The sequence below is a fragment of the Cynoglossus semilaevis genome, chromosome 13, assembly GCF_000523025.1.
Source record: "Cynoglossus semilaevis isolate Cse_v1.0 chromosome 13, Cse_v1.0, whole genome shotgun sequence".
Classification (NCBI taxonomy): Eukaryota; Metazoa; Chordata; class Actinopteri; order Pleuronectiformes; family Cynoglossidae; genus Cynoglossus; species Cynoglossus semilaevis.
The window spans coordinates 5,358,914-5,382,858 of record NC_024319.1 but is presented as its reverse complement, the minus strand read 5'-3'; the positions used below and the strand labels follow the sequence as shown (position 1 = coordinate 5,382,858).

Here is a 23,945-nt window from a genome sequence, read left to right as displayed (position 1 = left end):
GCGGTGATGTCAGAGTCACCCAGGGGTCAGAGGTCACGGAAACCACAGGTTGCAGATTACCTTGTAGCATGCTGCGATAGGCCGCCTCCGATATGGCGTAGATGTGCGGGGGCATCTCGTGGCGCTTTTTGCCGCGGTACATCTCCACGATGGACTCTGTGTAGATGGGCAGGTTCTTGTAGGGGTTGACCACCACGCAGAACAGCCCGGAATATGTCTGGAAAACACACACACACGGGCCATAACGTCACAGAGAGGTTTGAATGATTGTTTTTTAACAACGTGTGTGAGAGAGATCTGGGAAAGATGATTTATTTATTCAATTACTGCATTTAAGCCCCAGATTTGACCAATCAGGAGAGGGAAACGCTCGACTGCAGCTGCAGGGATCAGGTGAGTTGATAGAGTACAATGAGCTCAATATGGCTCCACTACTATGAAGTAGTACTGTAGTACTGCAGTAATGAGCGTCAATTCTCCAGAAAGTATAAATTGAAGTTTAAACGACCCCCTGATCCACCCTGGTTACTTTCATCATATATCCTCCTACATGGTTTCCCAACATTTGTTTTACACACACCCCCGCCCCCCCACACTGTTTTCCCACTGTAGCACAAATATTAAAATTGTGGAATCCTCCAATTTAAATAGTGTTGCACCACCCTGGGGGCCGGCCCCCTACTTTGGGAACCACTGTGCAATGTTCAACCACTCCATGTATGTTTATCACTAGATATCGCACATGTACAGAGTGCACCGACAAATAAAATACTCTGACTTAACAATATATTAAAGCAGTAATTACACGTTTGTAAACTGACATTTGACCAGAGTCAGTATTTAAATTCATTTTTTTGGAGTCAAACCCTAAACTAACCCAGATCTCGGGGCTCCACTTTACTTCTGTATTCAGTGTGTTCAGTATGTAGGGCAGGCTGGCACCTCTCTCCCTGACTACCATCCCTGTGATACCAGTCAACACGAACACCTTACGCAAACATCAGGACTGAGCTCAGATCACGTGTGAATGTTCCGTATTAACGTCTTAATTACAGACTGCGTTCATTACAGTACAAACACATCGGTCGTGTGTGTGTCACCTTTGGAAGATTCATGAACTTTTGATTCACTTCTTCGACTCAATCATGACTCATGTAGAGATAGGTAGATGGCGCTCTAACAGTTCCCAGCCACACCCAGCCGCACTAATATTCTTATAATTATATTTTTCTACCGCTGCAGTGAAAGTCGTAGCTTCTTTATCTTATCTCAGGGAGCGACACGCCTCACTCAGCTATTCCAACTGCTCCTCTCTGTCCATCATTTCACATGTACCGTATTTGGCAGATATCCCAGCAGTCCTGAGATTTATCATTAAAAAAAAATCACTTTGTTAGATCTTCCTGCTCCTCCTACTCATATCTATTTTTTTTGTTTTGTTTTTTTTGGTGTGTTCGAACTGTCCTGACATGTCACAGAAACCAGAGAGGCCACAACTGCCGCTGCAGACGTAACCCGACTCCTCTGCTCCTCCAACTCCACATATCAGTTACGCAGGAAAATTCCAAAGGAGCCGACTGCTATCAAAGGGGTGCACACGTCCAGTACTGTACGTACGTATGTATGTACTCGGCCTCTACATGTGTACAGGTGCATGACCCAAAACATCGTGTTTGGTGAACTCACGTAGATCAACCCTCAGCCGACCCAAAACATCGTTTTGATGTTGAAGTGTTTGGTGAACTCACGTAGATCAACCCAGAGTAGTATCGTTCTCTGAGATTGTGCAGCACGGAGGCTTCATTCAGGCACGTCAGGTCGGCCATGTCCTCCACTTTACTGAAGCGAGGAGGATTCATCCTCTGCACCTCTTCCCTGGACAAGGTCAACTTCCGTTGGCTCTCGGTGAGCTCCACCTCCACCTCATCGCCGCGTTCCTCCCGGATACTGGCAGACTGGAACACAGAGCAAGAAGTTGGTTTAAAAAAAACAAACAAAACAAAGAAGCCATGTATCTGATGTGTACGCGTTTGTTTTGGCAAGAATCCGACGATACGATACGTATCACGATACAGGGGCAATGATATGATATATTGCGATATATTGCAATATGACGATAGATTGAGTTTTTTTTTTAAACAATTTAATTGTAAGAAATTGAGGTGTTTTTTTTTAAACTATTTAATTGTAAGAAAACGGTCAGCTCAGTAAACACACAATGCTAACACTGGAAGATAAAAAAGGAACATAAAAAAGTCAACGTACTATCAGTGTATTGATCATTTCTTACACATCTAGTTTGGTTTTCATTGTGTTATTTTGAAACCACTGATACAGATACTAATACTGGTATCAGACCCAGTACTCGAATACTCATCAAATACTTAAAAACATCTGCCATTATTGGTGCAGTTATTTAGCAGTTTGTTTGAAATAAACAAACAATGAAAAATACCTCTCATATCTCACATGATACAAGGACACGTGATAAGGGACATGTCCGGCTGGTGACCTTGTACATGACCTTCAAGGTCTGACCAGATCCCAGGACTCTGGTTTGCCTGATTTTTTTTTTAGTATCAGTTACAGGAAATGCATGTAATACACTTCACAGCCTGTGCGTTTCTTTTGTGTGTGTGTGTGTGTGTGTGTGTGTGTGTGGGTGGAGATTAGTCACAGACTGAACGCCACACACTGAGAATATGAAGCTGGACGAGGGCCTTTCACAGTGTGTGTAAAGGGTTTTAATGTGTGTGTTAGTCAAACAGTGTCGTTCCCAAATCATGAGGGCAAAAAATGAAATCAGTGTCCTGGCAGTGGCCTCTTTAACATGAGTGGACAGAAGGAGAGTATTGTTCTATTCATAGAGCTGGGCCATCAAACCGGCGCAGCACAGAGAGGGAGGCTCAGAGCTCGGACGTCAAATTCATATGTCACATCCTACAGAGTGCACTCGTGAAAACTTTCACTGAGCGTTTCACCAGTGTCCAGACAAAGTGCTGCTATTTTGGATGGTGACAATGAGCCTCGTTATGATCATTCACTGTGTGAGACTCGAGCATGTGACGATTGAAGAACCTGCCTGATTTACATCAGATTGTGAGGATTTAATTTTGTAAAAAGATTTTATTTTGTAAGTTTCATTACCATTATTCCAATCTAGAAAACATAGGCTGTGAAGCAAAGGTTTGGGAACAGCTGCCTTATCTTTACCCTAATTCTAAACTCCTGAATCTTAAACCTCAAAATTCCCTCAGTCCTCGAGGGGACCTAGAGAAGTCCCCACTATGACAAGGGTCTCCAAAACACAAACAATTTACCCAAAACAAGTCCCCAAAAACTATCCCTGTACCAACGCCACACTTACACAAGTCACAAGTGTCACACACACACACACGGTGTCACACACCCCGTGCTGCTGCGCCCCACCTGTCTGACACACCTTCACATATTTGGAGCTAATAATTTATCCAATGAATAATACAGTAGTCAGATAACAAATGTAAAACCTTTATTCACTCCCTGCTGTTCCTCCTCCTTCCTGTTCCTCCTCTGAGCTGCGACACAGATTTCTGCGACACCTTGTCTTCGGCGTGGACTACATTCCACTCACCTCAAAGCCATGTTTTTCCGATGGCACCCACACGAGCCTCTTGGCGGCCCAGTCGGCCTGACTGGCAGCAGAGAACTTGAAGTTGGCGTTGGTGTTGGGAGACCCTGGTGCCACGCCTGACGTCAGGAGGCGGGTGGCTTCGTTGACACCACCTCCGGATGACCTGGACATGGTGATGCTGGCACTGAGTGAGGAAAGAGGAAACAAAGGCAAAACCAAAAAAAAAAAAAGGAGAGAAAATCAGAGAGTTAGTTGTGTTCAGTATATAATCACTCTTCGCTGACTTCCCCCATCCTCCCCCCTCCTCCCCCACACGTGTGTACAGAACAGTACAGGATTGACAGTCGTGACATGCAAGATACACCGAGAGTTCATTATCAACACAGAGCAGGACTGAGGATGGAGTCAGGGAAAGACACGTCAAATCAAAGGGAAGACAGGGGAGGATGAAGGGAGGAGAGGTACAGAGGTGGGGGAAGACCAAGATACATCTGAGTGTCTGAGTTAACTGACATGACAAGGAGTGCAAGGGTGGATGAGCAGGAAGGATGAGACTGGAAGAGAAGTGAGGAAACAAAAACAAAAAAAAAAGTCTCTCCGATATAAAAAAAAATTCCTGTTGCCACTATCAAGATTATAATAATTATGAAATTTAATATTTATTTTTTTAAATCATCAAATCAATAGTCACATTTGAAGAAAAAAAAAAACATGTTGAATTCCAAATGCATCCAATTGTCAGTGTTTCCTTAAGAACATCCAAAAATAACACGTTTTTGACTTTTGTCTTTTTTTGACCATTTCACCACAGATTTTATTCTTGTGGAATCAAATACGAACACTACAGAAATCTTCTCTGAATAAAACCATACCATAAAATATGTTATAAAAGAAGGTGAAGGTGGGAGTGAAGAGAGACATGAGGCCGAGGGTGAACAGAGGGATTGGTAAGAGTTACAGGAGCTGCTTTCATTTACGAGACGGAGGCAGTAAAAGGCTGAGGTGTTCACTGGGTCAGACCAGGATTGACAGGAATAGAGATCGGCATACTGGACGAAGTGTTAGGATTGGGTGATTCACAGAGGCAGGGCTGAGATAGTACGACCACGGGAGAGGTGGATGAACTGGAGGAAGGAAGTTGGAGATTGTGCTGCCAGGCAGGAGACACCAGGGAAGGATGAAGGACATAGTGAAGGAGGTTACAGGAGGTGAGGAATTAGATAAGAGGTTGGCAGATAATCTGCCTCTGTTGTAAACACTGAAAACAACCGGCTGTGTCGCCCTTTTTATAATGATTTACATTATGCTGCTAATAACCGTAACTGCAGTCCTGATCCTCTGAAATACTGGGTTCGTTTTTGGATATTCACCACTGTATAATAGTTAGGACTGTTGACATGATAATAACCGGCCTCAACACCCAGCGTGCACATGTGGAGGATTCAACCTCAGGTCAGACACCCAGTTTAAGTCAAACCAATGGATTTCAAGGGACTGTCGACCAATTAATATCACTGAGGACAACAGCTTCACTTCACAAGCTCTGAAAACAACCTCTGACGTGTTCCACAGACCAACGTCAGGATGCGCAGCAACGACTGAAATCCACCAACACTGTGATGCTACATGTTTGAGGTAAACTGTTGCATTTTTCTCCATATTAAAAATTCCATCATTTAAATGAATTACAAATAAAAAATCCAGCGTGAAACACATACATCCACCTGCTGTTATTGTCAGCATGAATTAGCTGTGATTCATCGTGATTAATCCAGAGCTACTCTGTCTGTCGTTAATCAGATTAAAAAGCTGAATCATTCAACAGCCCTAGTATTAAAACTGACCGAGAATTTTGTGTTACCGTGCTGAGATTTCCAGCTAGCAGTTGAAGGCTCTCTACTCAGGACGAGTGGACTCAGATCAGCAAAAAAAAAAGAAAGAAAAAAAAGCTGAACTGCCTCAGGCAATCGTACAATCATGTGAGTCAGAAAAAGGACTGCGGATAGATGTGACTAACGCTCTACAACATGTAGCAATCCTCGGGCAATCAGAGTCTGACTGCAGCCGTGTAACGGAGCATTCGGAGATTAGCTTGTAAAAACTAGCGTGAAAAGAGGTTAACTCGATGGTCGGAATACGAACATGTGATGATCAAAAGTTCCCCTTAGGGCAGAGAGGATGACGAGGCTGATGTCCTTTAGCAAGGGACCGTCTCAGATGTTGCTTACAAACATCAACAGCAGTAGGTCAAGATAGTAGATAATGAGCCGGTGGTTGTTTTTGGAGGACTGTTGAGTCTGGGAGCAGCATAGATTTGTTTGAAGCTTAAGCACCGGAGCATTACGTTTCATCAGACAGTTACTGTCCTGGCGTAGGTGTTAGGTGTGAGGCGTCTCCATGCCTCAGCAGGTATGTCATCGGTCCTGATTCCTGCTATGCATCTTAGTCTCAGCGTTTTTCCTCTTTGTCTGTTCATGACAAGGCCCAGTCCCCAACCCTGCCCTTACCATACCTGTTACTCCAACACAACCTTGGGTGTGGAGTCAACAGGCAAACAAAAGAAGTTGCCACCACCCATCCAGTCAGTAAGGAAGTATGGAAAATATGCCATCCCTAAGTATCTAATCTAATCTTCCGTGATTTCCTTCTAGATATTTTCCATTATTGCCATGTCATCATTGGCTGCAATTTTGAGAATGAGTCAACACAACTTTTTCTAAAGTCTAAAAACCCTTGCTATTTCCTTAATTCCCCAAAGGGAAATCCCTAGAGATTAACTCTGTTCTATCTATATCTGCTGGATGATGCTGTTAAAATACGTCATACTGACGTCATCACCCCTTTAAACACATGTATGTGCCAATAATTTTCACAGCTCACAAATACTAGGAATCACATACTGTATGTGGCTGTGGTTGGTAAAAGCTCTGCTCACTTTCTGTTCAGCTGCCTGTGTTTACTGTTCAAAAAGTTCAGGAAACAACCTATTATTACCCACAGTGCCGTGCCACTTTTACAACACCACCTCCCAGTTATGGCACCCCCTATAGGAACCCAAACTAAAGTAGCAGCGACACTGCTCACTATCAGCAAGTACACAAATACAAAATACTCCACAACCGCACCCACAACCTATTGATAATGATTATCAATGAGTTCTGTGTAGGTGTCCATATCAAAAGCCTCTATCAATAATAACACAAATACATATGTAGATATATATTTATATAATACATATATAAACACACACACACACTGGGGTTGCCGCAGTACAGACAGGACAGACCAGTGAACTCCTGCAGCAGCTGGACTTTGCCAAATCCCGACTGCTCTGCTCCTCCATAGCAACACAATGAACACAGACAAAAACCTCCAAGGTTTGCAGTGAGGTCATTCACTGCGGGGGGTTCTCACCCGTCTGTGTGTGTGTGTGGGGGGGGGCAATTAAATAGGGTTTTAATTAATAACGCGTGGGCGTGTCATTGCATGACAGTGCGTGGATCTTTAAAGGGCTTTTATTCTAATTTTGATGATGATGATGATGATGGTGATGATGATGATGATAGTACTGTGGCACCTGCAGCGGACAATCACTCAGGAGGGTGACATAAATGTGCAGCGGGTGACTATCAGAGGTATTGGCAGCAGCAGCGGCAGCAGCAGCAGCAGCAGTGCAGCTGAGGCCTCTGCTCTGTACAAATCACCTGCTTTTAGCTCAACCACACCTTCAACACAACACACCAACAATCACATGGACTCCAGCCTTTAAATGACTGCCAGCCGCTCGCGTGAGGCGGCCACAAAAATTCATTTTTTTTTAATTTTTACTAGACGTTACTCCTATTCAGACAGACATGTCCTTAATAACACGTTACTCGGTAATTACCGTTCGAATATCACATATAATGTATGCGTCGAAAGGCTCGTAATTGGACCATGGACTTGGCGTTTTTTTGTTTTTTCTCTCGTTCGGATCTCTAAGTCATTTTGTATATACATTTTATATATGATATTAAAAAGAATTAAGACGTCCGTTTTCATTGATGTTACATCGAAGATGTTTATAGCCCACACCGCCGCTCGTGGACTGGCCAATTGAGGTTAGCCACTGAAATATGATACGAAAACCGGCTATTAGCGACTTTAAATATTTTAAGGTCCAATTGGACGTCTTACCTTGAGGCTTTGTTTAGAGTCGTGTGAAAGGCTGTGGTGTAAAGAGAACCGGGACGAGGCTGTTTCTGTGGATATTCTCCTGTGTGGTCGGTGTAAAGGGTAGCCTACAGCATATGCGGTTTTTTATCATTGCACCGCTCTCCCACCGAAGCCGCACACACTGGAAATAAAACCGGCAGCGAGCAGTGAGGGCAAGGCGACGGCTTCAGCCAGGGAGAGGAGCTTCCTGTCGACGGACCAATCAGCTCTCAGAGCCCGCTCCAAGTCCGGCCTCCTCAGGAAGGGGACTCCAATCAACGTCTGCGACTCGCCACCAGAGCCGCCCCTGGGCCTGACAGAAGTGTTCCGCCCCTAGAGTGGCACAAAGCGAAGGCCACAACAGACCGGCGTCAAGTGCAGCGCAACGATCTCCACTTGAGCCAATGATAACACTCAAAGGGCGGGACGCGAGGTGTGCGATAGCCAATCAGAGCGCAGCAGCTGATGGCTGCGCTGTTCTCGCGCTGAAGAAGGGACACTGGCGCGCCCTTTGTTTAAGACTGTGTAAGACACCGTCCATACCATAGGTCCAATAGACTACCTGTTTAGACAACGGACTAAACAGTACCTGCAGTACAAACCGTACCACAGACCGTGTACTGGAAGTAATCTGAGATCGAAACTGTTTTTTTAATCTGAGGATGGTTTTAGATTAGTGACATAATTAAAACAAGGATCGAATGGCAAAAAAGATCGAATGTAATTTTAACGTTACATTAATTACAGTATCATACTGTCCCCGGAAAAATTTCGTATTTTAAAATAGCTAGTAATAGCTCTATCCCGTCTTAAAGACATGGTATAAAATCCTTCGTTTCTATGTCGAAATGTTTGTTTTTTTTAAACAACAAACACCATAAATCCTTAAAAGGAAAATATAATCCACTGTTATAGAATTGTTAGAATGTTGTTGTAAAGTTTAAAGATTTGTGGTGTTTGTTGGAAGGCTACTGTCAGCAGGTTTTATGACTCAGCAAAAGCTGCAGCAGACATCTATTCTAGACTATTCTAGACTCTAGCTGCTGCTTCTAATATTTTCATATTATTTTTCATTTAATGTGACTGTTTACTACAGCTATTACTATATGTTATGTTTGTATTATATCAAATATAAGAAATACCCACAGAGTGAAAACAAAATGTATCATCCACTGTGCTAAAGTGCTTTTTATATTTAATATTGCAGTGTAAGGTCATTTTATAATACATTGGAAGTGAGGCCAAGGTCAGAGGTCTGGGCAGAACACTTCACAGTGTTGACAATTCTTTATAAAACATTACGTGTCACGGTGACCATATATTTATGTTTAATGCAACACTATGACTGATACCTTAGAGGTAACACCCGTGGCACAGTTTCAAGTTTTTTCCCCCACCCTCCATGATACATCAGTGCAAACGTACAAAGACCAGTTTCCTGTTGAGTGCATCGGACAAACTCATGGTTTAAGCCCTAATATTACAGTTCATTCCAGACACACCTTCATTCTTGTCAAATACTCAGGTGACAAAGTATGTGTAACCTGCAACATTGTAAATGTTGGGTAGAATATATTCAAACAAAACAAAAAAATGTCAACATGCAACACATGCAACACTGACCAAAAGCAGAGGAAAGACTGGTTTTTCATGGGGTCACAGACCTATTTTCTTGTATTTACTTTTTAAATATTTGACAACTGAACACAGTACTTTAATTATGCTAGGTTTGGCTAAATGAATATATATTTATGGAGTAAAAAATATTTTATATAATTTTGTTTAGACTAAAATGTTTTTTTTTAAAAATACATGACTGGTACATAGTCTAGATCCTCGTGACTATTAATAGATCCTCTGTGTTGTCAGATCAGCTGAGCCCAAAATTCAAACGATTGGTGGAGTTTCCTTCTAAACCCAGTCTAAGTTGCCAAACCTGCTGCCAAATACCTACTCGGAATGTTTGGAATTTTAGAGGATGACCTTTTCTATCTTGCTCTGCCTCCGTCCGAGTGTGTTGAAGGCATATATAAATTTAAAAAAAGAAAATGTACTCATGTCCAATAAGGGCAAACAATTCATCTAGGTCAAGCCAATGACCAAACCACAGATTCACAGTTGTTTTCTCAGGAAGGATAACAACTAAAGGAACACCTGTTCTAGTGGATGGTACTACTAATCTACTAAACACTAAGTTTTTTCTGTATTGGCCAGTCTTTGCAGTAAATGAAAAAAATAATATATAACTTACTTCATCAAAGGCACTATCTGAGATGCTGGTCTTAATGAAACAGAAATAGTAACTCCTACTGGAAAGATCCTATTATTAGATGGACAAATACCAGGTCACAGTGCTTAGAATGTGAAGTTGCTAGCACCTAGTGCTGTCGCTAAAATGCTAAATTTGAATATTATGTTATGTTTAACTCAGTGTATGTACAGTATGTGTAGCCTTTAGCAGTAAACCATTAGCTTGAATTTCCCTAAAAAAAAAGTAAATCTCTCAAACCTTTGAATTTATTACACTCAAACAACATAACTGCTAAAAATAAACTGTATCAAATGTAAATAATGTTAATAATGCAGTTAATTTAAGTGTAGTGTTTAGTGTTTCCATGAACTGTACTACTCTATGGTTTCAGATGTTGCATAAAAACTATTTACTATTTAAAATATTATCAGGGTCATTAATTGCTGTAACTAAGGTCAAAGTATCACATATTATAAATGTGCAGAATCCATACTTACCTCCATAGTAACACCCGAGTGATAAACTGACATTAAAGTGATCAACTGCTGGATATCAATTGCACAACACTTTACTGCCTACAGTAAAAACACAGAGGTCAACATTTTCTGCAAGATCAAAAAAAAAAAAGTTGCGGCACCTACTCGGTAAGAGCCACATAGGGGCGCTGTTGTATTGCCCGAGAGTTAGGCCGTGTAGCCACTTCAGTGGTGTAGTTAGAGATGGGCCAGAGTCATACTGCAGACTATGATCAAAGATTTCCAAAAAAACAAACAACCCAAACGGTATCTGTATAATCGCCATTATTTCACCTGCAGGTGTCAAATGGTACTTCAACCCTACTTCTTTACCCTTATTTTTTTCTTGTACTAACCAATGGCAGCAAATGTCTATCTACTCTGTGTCTTACCCTGTCTTTCTCTGAGTGTTAGTCTGTCTCCCCTGTCCTCTGAGGTTCACTGTCTTCTCAGCTCAGTTGAAGTGGAGATGATTGGTCAGTGACGGTCTCTGGACTGATGGGAAAGGACACCGGGAACGCTCCTCAGACTCGTCCTCCAGAGCCACTTCATTTTCATAGCAGAACAGGGAGCGCGAGTCGTGGATGTATTTGTGCTCGGCCAGCTCTTTGGCACTGCACGAAGGTGTGCTCGATACTTCATATGTCCTGTTGAAGAAGGAGTAGTCCACCTAAAAAAGACACAAAACTGACTTCAGTATGACGTATATTTACTATATAATAGGAATAGTGTTGACATATGGTGCAACTGGAAGTTGGTCCTAGACCCGTTTGAGGCACAACAGGGAGGAGAAGGTTGATCTGGGCCAAGGTTCTGGAACACTAGAACTTGAAGGGGAATCAAAAGTTTTTGATTCTTGTTTATTGATGTGATAATTTGAGTTTTTTTATGATCATATCATAAAATTGACCCTTTCTTTTTTACATTTCTTGTGGGGTTTCTTTGAAAATTTCCCACTAATGAAAATTTGTTTCGTGCATTTAAAATAAAACTGACTTGACCCTCGTCGACTAATCACATGGGCCAGATTCCCAGCCGGTACTGACCTGGTAGCCATTTTTTCTCTCGTACAGCACAGGTTCAAAGCGGCGCCCCCAGAGGATTTCCGAAGCCAGATAGGAGCTGCGACACTGCGTGGTCATGGCCGTGGCCTCCACCATTCCCTCCAGTATGACCACCACCTCCAGCTCGGGGTCACTCCCCAGTGTCTTCCGGTCCATCTCATAGAAGGGTGACTCGTCGTTGATTTCATGGACAATGGTGACAGGTGAGACCAAGAAGATGCGATCAGTGCCGGTGTCGAAGCCCACATTCATGTCTATGTTGTCCAGCGGGAGAAACTCGCCCTCTGGTGTAACCCTTGGCTTAACACGACATGGGGAAAAAATGGAAGAAGAAATTAAGAGATGGTGTTTACAGAAATGGGATTTCTTTGACTTGAGATGTTTTTGTTTTTTTTTACAAGAGAACATATGTATTAAATTTCTTTGACTTACAAGAGAACAGAGATATGAATAATAATTCTGTTCTGATGTTGCAACCTAAGTTGGAACTCACATACTGTTCATCATTACCATTGTCACTCACCTACGCTAACACAGTGCTTACATCATAATCTAGAACATAAAAACATCAGAAGAGTTGAGGTTGGGAGCGAAACAGAAGAAAGTGAATGCAGCACAATATATAATATCCAATATACTGTGTGGCTTACTTTTTCTTTCTACTCAAAAGCTTAATTTTTTTTTTATTCGGCTAAATTTAATATCTTGACTGGTGGCTCCACCACCACCCAGACACATCACTCACCCAACCCTTCTACTTTAACAATATCCTCTCCTGACATTTAGAATTATATTTCTTTGATCCCTGCAGACTTAATCCCCACAGCCACTGATTTGGTCATGATATTAGGAGACACTCAATTTTTGCAGGCGTACAGCTTCTGAGTTTCACACACACATCAATACAAATGAGTTTGATGCATCTATGAAGTCAGTGGAACACATTCATCAGAATCAAGCAGGAGAAATGAGACGACAATGAACAAGAGTTCTCAGTTAAAGCATTAAGGTCGAGTTAATCCATGATAAATCTTCATAACCTCTGAGGAAATATAAAACGAGCTCTCATTAACTTCAGTTCACCAAACAGCCAGATGGCCTCGACGCTCCCTCTCTGAAGCAGCCATCCTGCAGTAGTAATCTTTCAGTTATGTCTTCAATAATTCTTTTTTTCCTGAATATTTAAATTACAGTAAGTTTTGACTTCCATTCACTTACCCTCAGTAGCTGTGCTCTGACGTGGGCCTCCACTAGGTGGCTTTTGCGGAGATTCCCAACCCTCCACATCATGCACAGCTTCCCGTCTCTTAGTGCCACCACCGCCGTTTCAGAGAACACTAGCGTTTCATTGCGTTTCTTAGGCTTGGCGATCTTAGCCATGACCGCCCCGATGATGAAGGCATCAATAATGCAGCCCACAATGCACTGCAAAACGACTGCCACCACCGCCTGGGGACATTCTTCAGTCACACTTCTAAATCCGTAACCAATAGACGTCTGCGTCTCTAAGGATAAGAGGAAGGCCGCCATGAAGCTATTCACTTGGAGAAAGCAGGGCTCCTCAACCCCTGGTTCTCTATTAGACTCGGGTCCAGAGCCGGCATCTCCTGGAGCGAGCGAGGACGCTGAGCTCAGGGTTAGCTTAATAGAGAGGTCCCCATGCATGGAGGCAATGAGCCAAAAGGCAAATCCGAAGAGCAGCCAAGAGAGAAGGAAGGAGAGGGTGAAGATGACGAGCATCCACCGCCAACGAATGTCCACACAGGTGGTGAAGAGGTCACTGAGGTAACGCTGGCCCCTCTCGCTCATGTTGACGAAGGTGACGTTGCAGCGTCCGTCCTTGCCTACAAAGCGTTGTCGGGGCCGGCGGCTTGAGCGGCGGGTGTGCCGACGTTTGGTAGTGATGGGGACAGAGAAGGAACCTTTGTCAAAGGACGCACGGACTTCCCCTCTTTCTCCTTCACCAGTGCTTCTTCTACTCCTGTGCTCCGAGAACTTCTCGCCTCCTCTCACCTCGCCTTCTCCTCCTGCATCTTTCCCGACTGACTCTCCGATGGTGCTCTGCCTCCGTGCATTGTTGACGATGCTCTGAAGAGGTAGAGCTTTGCCGTTGGGCGCGTGGGTCGGGGAAGGGCCGATGGGAGTCCCTGACCCTGAGGAGCTCTCCCCTGCTCTCTCCGTATCTGAGGCACTGTGTGCCAGCCTCATGACCTCCTCCTCCTCCACTGGCCCATCCACCACAGCACTGAAGCGGCGTTTGACACGCGCTGCACCCATCATGTTTTATGAAGTTAAAAGTCTGCAGTCAAGGTGTTACCAGGTGCAGTTCAGTATGACAACACTGTCTGCAGTCACCAGGTGCAGTTCAGTATGACAACACTAACGGTCCTTGGACAGACAGACAGAGTGATGACCCAGAGGACGAGTCCTTCAGCGTTGACATTGTTCAGGTGTCCATTTTGGCTGCTGTCATTTTGTCTTTTTCATAGAAATCGTCAGTGTCAAAGTTAAATCCACAGATGCAGTCAACAACAAAGGTAAAGTTGAAAACAAAACACATCAGCAGAAGCAAAAGAAATGTTTTTTTCTCCTAATATGCAAGCTGTGGGTTGAAGTGGTAACAGAGGGCGACACAAACACATGCAGGACAGATCGACTACGGAGGTCAATTTAAAGACATGAACTAACACACTGAGGCAGTTCAACTACAGGAACATTTCAGGGGTTTTCGTGTGCATTTTTTTATATAATACTGTCAGGAAGATGGGAGTCAGACCTACAGAACAGTCAGCTATAAACAACAGGATGGTGAGGTGGAGTCACAGCCTGAAGACTAACAAAGGAAAAAAGAAAGAAACATGCCAATTCTTACAGTTACAATCCGTCCATTTCTCAAAATCCCTTGGAATAGGACACATGAACAAAGACCACATGATTATTAGATAATTAACCACTGGCAGCCATTGATTATACATTTGTACCAATATATAACTTGGCTACAGAACATGACACAGTTCTGTTTTATTCTCCTGTGCTTTGGCTTTAACAACAGGATGTTTATTCACCGTGTTTCATTCAGCGTAGCTCGTGACGTTTCTGTCTTAACTGTATGATTCCTTTTGTCAGACATGACTCTCTACGGCGAGAGATGACTTTCTTTGACATTACTCTCATCTCTGCCACAGATCTGAGACTACAGTCATATTTCACAGTAAGAAAAGGAAAGCACACAGATCACCTGAGGAAGTCTGGACATTTCTTCAGCTCCGACGCTTGTGTTTGAAGTGTATGCCAGGAAAGAAGAGAAGCTGAGGAGGAAAGGAGCAAACAGTCAAACAGAGTGTCTGCTCTTTGACACAAGTCAACAATGGCTGCATCAAGAAGTTAGTTAAATATAGTTAAAAAAAAATCCAGATCACAACCTCCACCCTTGTCGTTTTCTCCTTGTATCTGTGCAACATCAACAGGTTTATGATGTGAACGATGTGGACGATGAGATAAAGAGAAAAACAGAAACATACTGTTTGTGATGCGTCTCCTCTGTCGCTGTCTTCAGGCAAGCTTCCTCATACAAGAGCGCCCTCTAGTCTAAAGGTTCACTTTGCATTTGTACCTGCACACATTTAGAGCCTAGAAAGTAAAGAAAAAAAACTATTTTTGTCACTCTATGACAACAAGAGCCGATCCTCGAATCCATGTGTAAATAACACAACCAAAACGAGGGCTGCGGCCCACGTTGACTGGACCACTGCACAAGTCGAGAATTGAGGGTAAGCTGACAGTACTTCCGAGGGGATAAGCAAGGACTCGGAGTTGACCGGGGTGGATGGTGCGTGGGATGGGGGGGTGGACAGACAGTGATGTCTCAGTGTGGAGATGTCGATATGCTGTGGATTATATCTGCGTCTGTTATACTAGTAATCTCACCGACAGTTTTGCTAATCCACAGTGGATTTGAATTATGAGACGCTGCTGTTACGGTGGTTGACGAACATCATCATCACAGAAACAGGTGGAGAATAAAACTGTTTTACAGGCAGATTTGTCAAAACAAAAAAGTAAAAGTATCTTTTGTGAATATATAAGTTTATATCTTTTGTGAATTCTTCTAAATATTTCTGGAAATTATTCATTCAAATAATAAATAATAATGAATACAAATGTGTGTGTTTGTTTATAGAGAATTATTTTCTATATCTATGAACAGACAATTAAACACCTCACCTCACTGTCCAGACAGTTTCCACTGGACGTCATGAGTCATAACAGCATTTGTGGCCAAAATGATTTCCAGTCGTCTGAAAAATCATGGGCAAAAAGAGGGTCAAACCAAAGAACAGATGGTCAGAAAAAGAATGAGACAAAAATCCTATGAGCAGGCAAAAAACAACCCCGCAGCCCTGTTCTGTGATATTCAGTTACTGATCGAATGTCAGAGGTGACTGTGCCGACCTTGATGTCTCCACTCAGGTATGAACTAAACACCAGCAAATAAATGGACTCCCAGCTCTGCTATCTCAGTGATTAGGCTGAGGCGTCAGTGGACAACAGGCGACGACAGCTAAAGAACGTGCTGAGGGAAGAGTGTGTGTGTGTGTGTCTGTGTCTGTGTGCGCCTATGTATAAGGATGTGAGAGTCCATTTGTTGGCCAACCTTATCATGGTGAAGTGGAAAATATCTCAAATGACTCCAGCAATAAGAACGTTGACAAAGGAGTGTGTGGGAAAACTGTCGGTGTGAAGTTGCTGGTTCACACGTCTCTCAGAGCAACATCTGCTCCACAGTCTGCCTATATATATATGTGTTTGTGTGTATATATATATATATATATATATATATATATATATACAGCATAAAGACCAATCCAATTGTATTTGAAGATTCAGTGTTTGATGGCCCACAGACCCACAGAAGATGTCATTACAGGTCAGATGTTAGCAGTTTACCAGGTCAAAGACCTGGTGAGTAACCGATATTATCGGCCCAATATTAGCATGTTATGTAATATCTGTTTTTTAACCTCCGATAATGAAAACTTAATAACGCAATGCCTGGGTTTCACCAAATGACATGTGCCCTAAAAATAGTTTTGAGGGATAAACGGCTGTATATTAAAGTGAAAGTCACTAGATGGCAGCATTGCAACTCATATAATTAATCTAATAATCATAGAGTGGGTTGTATAGATAAATAAATAAATATAACCCAGCCTTCATTGTATCAGTTGATATCGGAATCAGAAATTAAATGTTTGGACAATATCAATCAATAACAATCTGCTAGAACAGCAACACCATCAAGTTTTTTTGATAAAGACCCATGATGACAGGTGCATTATCAGAACATGACCAGGGGGCAAGTCACGTGGTCTCTGTGGAGGACCAGGTGCCCCGGGCACTGGTTACACTTTCTAATCTCTGAACTCTTCCAGCCAAAGGTTTTAATCTGCATTTTTGCACCTTTGTCTCTAAAAATAGAAACAATGATAATCCAACATTTAATGATATTAAAACGACTGGTATGAAAACTTGCACTAAACTGACCTTCACTATATCCTGAACAATATTATCACACTGAATGAATATTTTTAATATTCAGCCACATTAGTAAAAAAAAAACACTGTTTAAATAAAAAAACAACTTTATAATTGTCTAAACTTGACCTGCTCTGACCACTGATCTTATCCTAAGTTCTTCTCTGCCGTACCTTGCCTGACCCTGATCCATCCAGATTATCCCACCATATTTAAAGATTATGTCTGCAGTGATCTCATGTCATTAAAAACGGCTCTGAAATCCAAAACCACTTCCTTCATTTGGGTCTGTCCGTCTCTTTTCAATTTACTGACCCTACATTTTGAAAGAAATATATTGATTTAAAAAAAAAGGTTTTATTAATAATATTTTAAATAAGAAATATTTGTGTGTATCATCACTTTGATAACTGGAGATTTTCCTGACATTGTGGGAAAAGAGTGTGAGAGAAAATCAACGTCACCAATGACCACAACACAAACATGGAGCACGAACTCAATGCTATTGATCAGTGGAGGACACAAACAAGGACAGAGAGCGGGTGTTTGTGCTGACTCTTGTTTTAGCATCATATGAGTGTTTTCCTATGTGTTTAATAACTTTACAGTATATTTTAAATGTCGTTAATGTGACAGCTTGTAATGACAGATGAAAATGACCAAATTCACATTAGCATATATGGTTAATGTGAGACTCTAGGATTAACAGAGTTATTGATTTGTTGGCATCATTATGTAACAATAACATTTGCTATAAACTAAATATATTGTTAGTAGTATACAGCATTAATAACGCATTTTAGGATATCTGCCTGCACAAAATTAAAACTTTACCTTAAACCCCCAAAACAATTTGGTGTCGAAAATCTAAATCTAAATTGGTTATTGTGAATTTTAAAAATTATTATAATTATTAAAATTAATCTGTTTGCACCAATTCTTCCCCCTGAATTGTCACTATAGTTTCACGAAAACTTAAAACAGGTCTAACGACGATGTTACGATGCTACATGAATAATACCATTTGCAGAAAAAACTATTTTAACTTTTATTTCTGGGAAATTGTGAACAAAATTTAACATGTGGCTCATTAGAAAGTACAGTAGAACGAAAAAAAAACCTTCTACGTTATATCTTTAAACCTGCTTCACACAATTACTTTTTAAATATTTACTTATGTAGTTACATTTCCCGCTTTCACACACATAAACACAGGTAAATACAGTTTGAGACTCAGCATCAACTTAATGGAAATACTGGTGATAAATAACACAAAAAAGAACAACTAACATATTGATTATAATTGTCATTTCCAGCGCAGTAAAACGCAGTCAGTCAGTACTTACCCACTGGCGGCGTTTCTCTTCCTCGGATTCAACCTGACTTGGTTTTCCGTGTCCGCTTTCATCGTTAATTAAATGAATAAAATACAAAATTTTAAAAAGCGAAACAAAACAAAACATTGGAAGCAGCGCGTGAGCAGAGTCCAGGGTCCGGCGGCATTTTCATCTACACTGGAGACCCCGTGTGGTGTTAAATGTGATGACGTCACAGGCAGTGACCTTGTCATTTCACGCTGCTTGATTCAAGTTGATGTTTAAAATATAGTTTAAAAGCTTTTTTTTCACCTGTTCATTTTAACTTTAATTTACATTTTAGTTTCATTTAATATCCGCACAAAAATGAGCAGAAATAAAACTCAACCTAGTCTGTCGTAAACTTTTCTCCATTAAACAGGTTTATGGTGCCGCCATTTTCTCTTCTGCTGAAGTAATGCTATGTTTTAACGGCCATAGATAATTAGCCTGGTCGATGGCGCTACAAACAAACAAACATTCCGATTGATTTGTGGAAAACTGTGTGGAGGGGGTCGTTCCCTGACAGAGAAACAGACGGATAATGTCAGACCTATAGAGTGTCTCCTTACACGTATACCATTAAACATATTCTTCATCATGGAATCTTAGCCTGCTATGCAAACACATACTGACTGACAGGAGAATCGATTTCTGCTCTAGTTTCTTCTTCAGGGGTCACCAAGGGAGTTGTTAGGATGTTTTCATACTTAATTCCAAATGTTTTTCTTGACGATACACTTCTCCTTAATATTACTACAGTATTATCAACATGAAACTAACGTCTAGGCAGGAAAAGTATCTTGTCTGGGGCGAAACAGATGTGATGGAGTACTTACTCAAAGTTTAAGGCATTGTTCTCCTAGAGGGCGCCAGAGCACTTCAAGAGAGAGAGAGAGAGAAAAAGAGGAAAATAATTGTTAAAAAAAGACCATGTGAACTATGATTAAGCAAATTAATGGATTGCCTTCATCTTTTTTAAAAACCCAAATGTTAACAAATAATTTGCCAATTTTCATCCATCTGTGTTTATACATATGTATGTGTGTAAATCTATTAGCAGGGTGTTGGTGCGTTTAGAAATTGACGAAATATATTAAACTTTTTTTATATAGTAATGATAAACAACTAATGGGGTGATGAGAATTTTTGCAAAATATATTAAACTTTTTTTTATATAGTAATGATAAACTCAACTAATGGGGTGATGAGAATTTTTGCTTGACAGAGATGAGACTCTTGGAAGAAATGACTCATTTCTGGGTCATGACCAAAAACATTCTATGCTTGTTTTGAACACATCCAGCTAGCGTCATATATGAACTTATAGAGTCATTTCTTTCTTTAAGTTATATTATCATATATATTTATTCTTCCTTTGACTGTTACTACTATGAAATGTGTGTTGAACCCTGTTTACCGGGACAGTGCGTGTAAATATGATGTGATTGATTTGACTGTGGTCGAGCGTTGCAGCTGTTGTGGACTAAAACAAACAGGCAGAAAAATGTGCATCTGGGAACTGAAGTGAACTTTTTTTTTTACTTATTTTACTAGTAATGACGCATAAAACCACCAGCAGCGCTGGTCTCGAGCAGCTCCACGTTGAGCCAACGTTTCCACTGTTTACCTTCCATCACGGGTTATTTTCTAACAGCGCTATTTACAATGAATCATGCAACGCACAACTGTAATTTGGAAATTTGATATAGTGCTGTGATTATACATCAGCAGCAGGGGGCATCGTACGCAGGGGGTCATCCAAATGACCGAAGTCCAGGTCGTCCAGGTTCAGAGCTTCGTGTTGGCAAATGGATTTGGATTCTTGAAGCCAAATGAAGTCTCTGCAGAGATGCAGTGCTGGTTCTCTGCCACCAGTGGGCGGAGTCTAACTGTTATTCGCTGCCACAGTGACCCTGCATTAAAACGAAGCAGTGCATCAACCAAATAACCTAAAGGTTGCCGTTTTGAACTGGTCATTAGCTGCAGACTGACCGCGGGCGTCACACCTGGTTCACTCCAGACCAAATTACAAGCTGGAAATTCAAATTCAGCAGCTGTTACGACACCAAAGGAGCGAAACTTCACACCTCAGGCTTTTTACAACAGCTTTTTAAATGCTTCACAGAAACGACAGGAGCCGCAGTACCTGCTCCGATGTTCGATGCCGGGGAACTTCTGTTCATATTTAGGAGTTAGTCTTAAGTTTGAATCACACACAAAAACCCACGATAACAGTGTGTTATTTCTACATTGCTGGGTTTTAGAATAGAAATATACACTGAAAATGACTGGAGGAAGAAGAAGAAAAATAAATCACATAATATGTTGAAGAAAGAATGTGAAACTTCACTTCCCTGTCGGCCGGGCCAGGGTTGATGCTATCAGAGCGTTCCATGTGGACCCGTGAAAGGCTGATCTGACTTTTGCAGATGGGGCATCAAACCTGGGCTCGGGGCGCTGTAACAGGTTCCAGATTGTGTAATGGTCACACGAGATCCAAACCCAGAGCTCTGTGATTTCAGGGCTGAGCTTATATTGGTTCAGTGTGTGAGTGAAGGATTGTCCTGTCCTGTAGACGGAGTGTGTGGGAGAATGAACAAACACAATGTGACAAGAATCACCAGGTGAAAATGGACAAAGCAGCTGCTCCAGCTGAAGAACACTGAACTGGACCAGACGAGTGGCTTTTGACTTAGGCTGCAGTTACTAAGACATCAGTCTTCACATTTTATCACTCAACACACACACACACACACACACACACACATTTATACATATGTATATAAATATAATTATACATATATTTATGTGTATATACTTAAATTTATCATACCCATAAACAATGTACTTGTGATAATAAACGTAAAATTATTATTTTTAATATTAAATGGCACTTTATTTAAATATTAATGTATTTTTTATTTATTAAAATATGTAACTACAAGTTAGATCAATCATTGCATATTAGTGTAACGTGCTGTAATGGAATGTCTTAGCATTGAAATACTGAAAAGTTTGACAACGCAAATATACTGTTTAAATAAATATAATATAATTAATAAATAATTGTTTTTTCTATTTACAAAAAAAACTGAAAAGGGATATTTAAATTAATATATATGAGCCCTAAATATGTGTTTGATTTACCAATAGTGACAAAAAAAATTGACATTCATGGGATGAGCTCTATGTTTGTGAAAAATATTTGAAATGTGTTGAGGGTTTTTTTCCTAAAAGAATGTTCTCCTTTCCTAAAATAAACATTTAAAATAAACGGACAAAGAGAATGAGAATGCATGAGAATGTCCACACTAAACACCAGAGGAAACTCAAAAAAACCAAATAAATGACAGACAGACGGACAGACCAGAGCAGTCGTGCTGCAGGCCGGGGATGAATAACTCATCACAAGTTGTGAATCAGCCTGGTCCAACAGCCGTTTGTCACACACAGAAAAATGTCCGCCCATTTAATCAAGGCTATGATGCTGAGGACGGTGGAGGCTCGGGCCGTTTGTCAGTGGGTTTGCAGAGAAAAGAGTGAGCTAATTAATGAAATGAACAAAGACATCAAGGACGGCCAGGAGAGAAAGGTTAGGGAGCTGTTAGTGTTGATGGGGGTGGGGGGGGGGGGTGTTGTCACACACTTGTTACGACCCCTTCACTGTCCTGAAGAATACAGAATAATGGTGACTGTAATGACATATACAGAATAAAGATGAATGGTTTTTTTCCCTGGAGTGCGAGGCTGAGCCTGAAGTAGCACAAAGACATCTGAGCAAAAGTTCTGAGAACCGCAGAACAGAAGAGACAATGCTATTCAAATTCATATCTATTTATTTATGCCGTTTTCATGCAAATTATTATGGCTCTTTGATATGTTGATTAAATATTAGTGACATATTTTGGTCAAAATAATTGAAGGATTAAGCACAGCTGGATTCTTAACACATGTTTAACAGCCCAATTTCTGCGCCTTTACCTTTAAATGATAATAAGTCACTGTAGAAAGGTTCACGTCACCAGAGTAAAGGTTAAGGGTAAATATGCTGATTCTGACTGGTACAAACACTGGGGTTTTTCTTCTGAGTGTAGCGTATGCCATTCTGTCAGGTATAGTAAACTGATAGGACAGCAGACAACAAACTGTTGTCCACAAATATATATTTGAGCCAGAGTCAGACCCTGTTTCGATTTAAATACGTTTAAAGTATTTCCAAAAAAATAAAATTCTGATTTTAAAATATTTACGATATTTTTTAAACTGGCACTTAATGAGTTGGTAGATTCTCTGGCGGTGAGACAAAGTCATGCACTACAGTGAAAGACAGCAGTTCTCACACTTTTTAGAATGTGTAGCACGCCTGAAAATATTTGTCTCTTCAGGTACCACCTGTATGTCAACCATTAAAATACTGCAGTAGACAGTTGTAGTAATTGTATTTTGAATGTATTTTAACGATAAACAACAAAAACAAAAACATAACTATAACTGAATAACTGGACGCTCCAGCTTTCTCGAACCAACTCCTACTTTGACTGCTGCATTCTGGGTAAAGGCACAAAAGTGACTTCTGATTTTCACTCTCTCTCTTTAAAAACCTCCACATTTGCATAGTTGAATCTTATTAATAAGAGTGAATGCATTCACTGCAGGTCAAAACAGCAGCTGAGGGAAATGTAATTAGAAATGATATAATGTGTCTGCGGCTGCTGTGATTGATGTGTGGTGACAAAGACGAACAGTCAAAGCCTTCAGTCGCCTTTCTCCATACTTGTTGTTTATATTTGCATATTCAATTAAAGGGAGAAGTCGGTGCCAAATGTCTGGCTTTACACTTCATTAACATATTCACTTTACAACAAAAAAATTAATAACATTTTTACACTCACTCAAATTATTTTCCATTGTTTTTATGCAACTAAATATATTTTAACTAAATATTTTTGAATATATTAGATTTATTCAGGAAACCTGCAGCACATACTAAGTATTTACTGTATATATTTTTATTTAAGTTTCATAATAATGTATATATAACTGAAAAATAATGCAGTTTTTTTCAGAAGGGTTGATATTTTTAATTTTTTAATAAAACTTTGTTTTTTCCACTCAGATAGAAAACCTACAAGTTCAAACTAAACCTCAGCGTTTATAAAAATGTTTTGTCCAGAATATTTTATATCTATATTTGAAATATTTGCATATACTGTAGTACAAGGGATTCGCCGTTCTGTGAGTTAATATTTCCCCCAAAACTAGACAGCGTTCCCAAAGTGGGGGGCGCGGATATATTGCAGCACGGTCACAGTAAGGAACATTCATTTGAAAAATATTATTTTCATTTTTGTCAGAATGATTTCAATCTTCAATAGAATGACAACAATCTGAAAAGTCCCTGTTTAAAGTATATTT

General features: G+C 40.8%; 2 protein-coding genes and 1 long non-coding RNA gene across 5 annotated transcripts in view; all 3 read right to left on the bottom strand.

The window, feature by feature from the left end:
- The window catches only part of myh14 (myosin, heavy chain 14, non-muscle), a 32,869-nt gene extending 24,331 nt beyond the window's left edge, over window positions 1–8,538 (bottom strand). The window contains exons 1-4 of one of the 3 annotated variants that reach the window (XM_025061506.1): window positions 7,790–8,538; window positions 3,614–3,797; window positions 1,749–1,955; window positions 61–217 (exon numbers count right to left, since the gene is read on the bottom strand). In XM_025061506.1, the coding sequence (XP_024917274.1) occupies window positions 61–217; window positions 1,749–1,955; window positions 3,614–3,784 (535 nt within the window). In that variant the 5' untranslated portion in view covers window positions 3,785–3,797; window positions 7,790–8,538. The remainder of the gene's footprint in view (window positions 1–60; window positions 218–1,748; window positions 1,956–3,613; window positions 3,798–7,789) is intronic. The other 2 variants (XM_025061507.1, XM_017037788.2) reach the window with 2 other exon arrangements.
- A 447-nt stretch (window positions 8,539–8,985) lies between these two features.
- Window positions 8,986–14,125, bottom strand: kcnj14 (potassium inwardly rectifying channel subfamily J member 14). Its single transcript, XM_008323182.3, has 4 exons — window positions 13,993–14,125; window positions 12,856–13,954; window positions 11,620–11,937; window positions 8,986–11,243 (listed from the first exon to the last, which is right to left on the bottom strand). Exons 2-4 carry the CDS (start codon window positions 13,915–13,917, stop codon window positions 11,028–11,030), a joined length of 1,596 nt encoding a protein of 531 aa, XP_008321404.1. The 5' UTR covers window positions 13,918–13,954; window positions 13,993–14,125; the 3' UTR covers window positions 8,986–11,027.
- A 5,576-nt stretch (window positions 14,126–19,701) lies between these two features.
- Window positions 19,702–23,945, bottom strand: part of LOC112487914 (uncharacterized) — a 15,087-nt gene continuing 10,843 nt past the window's right edge. Inside the window, exon 3 of the long non-coding RNA XR_003051466.1 lies at window positions 19,702–21,099. This is a non-coding gene — a long non-coding RNA (uncharacterized LOC112487914). The remainder of the gene's footprint in view (window positions 21,100–23,945) is intronic.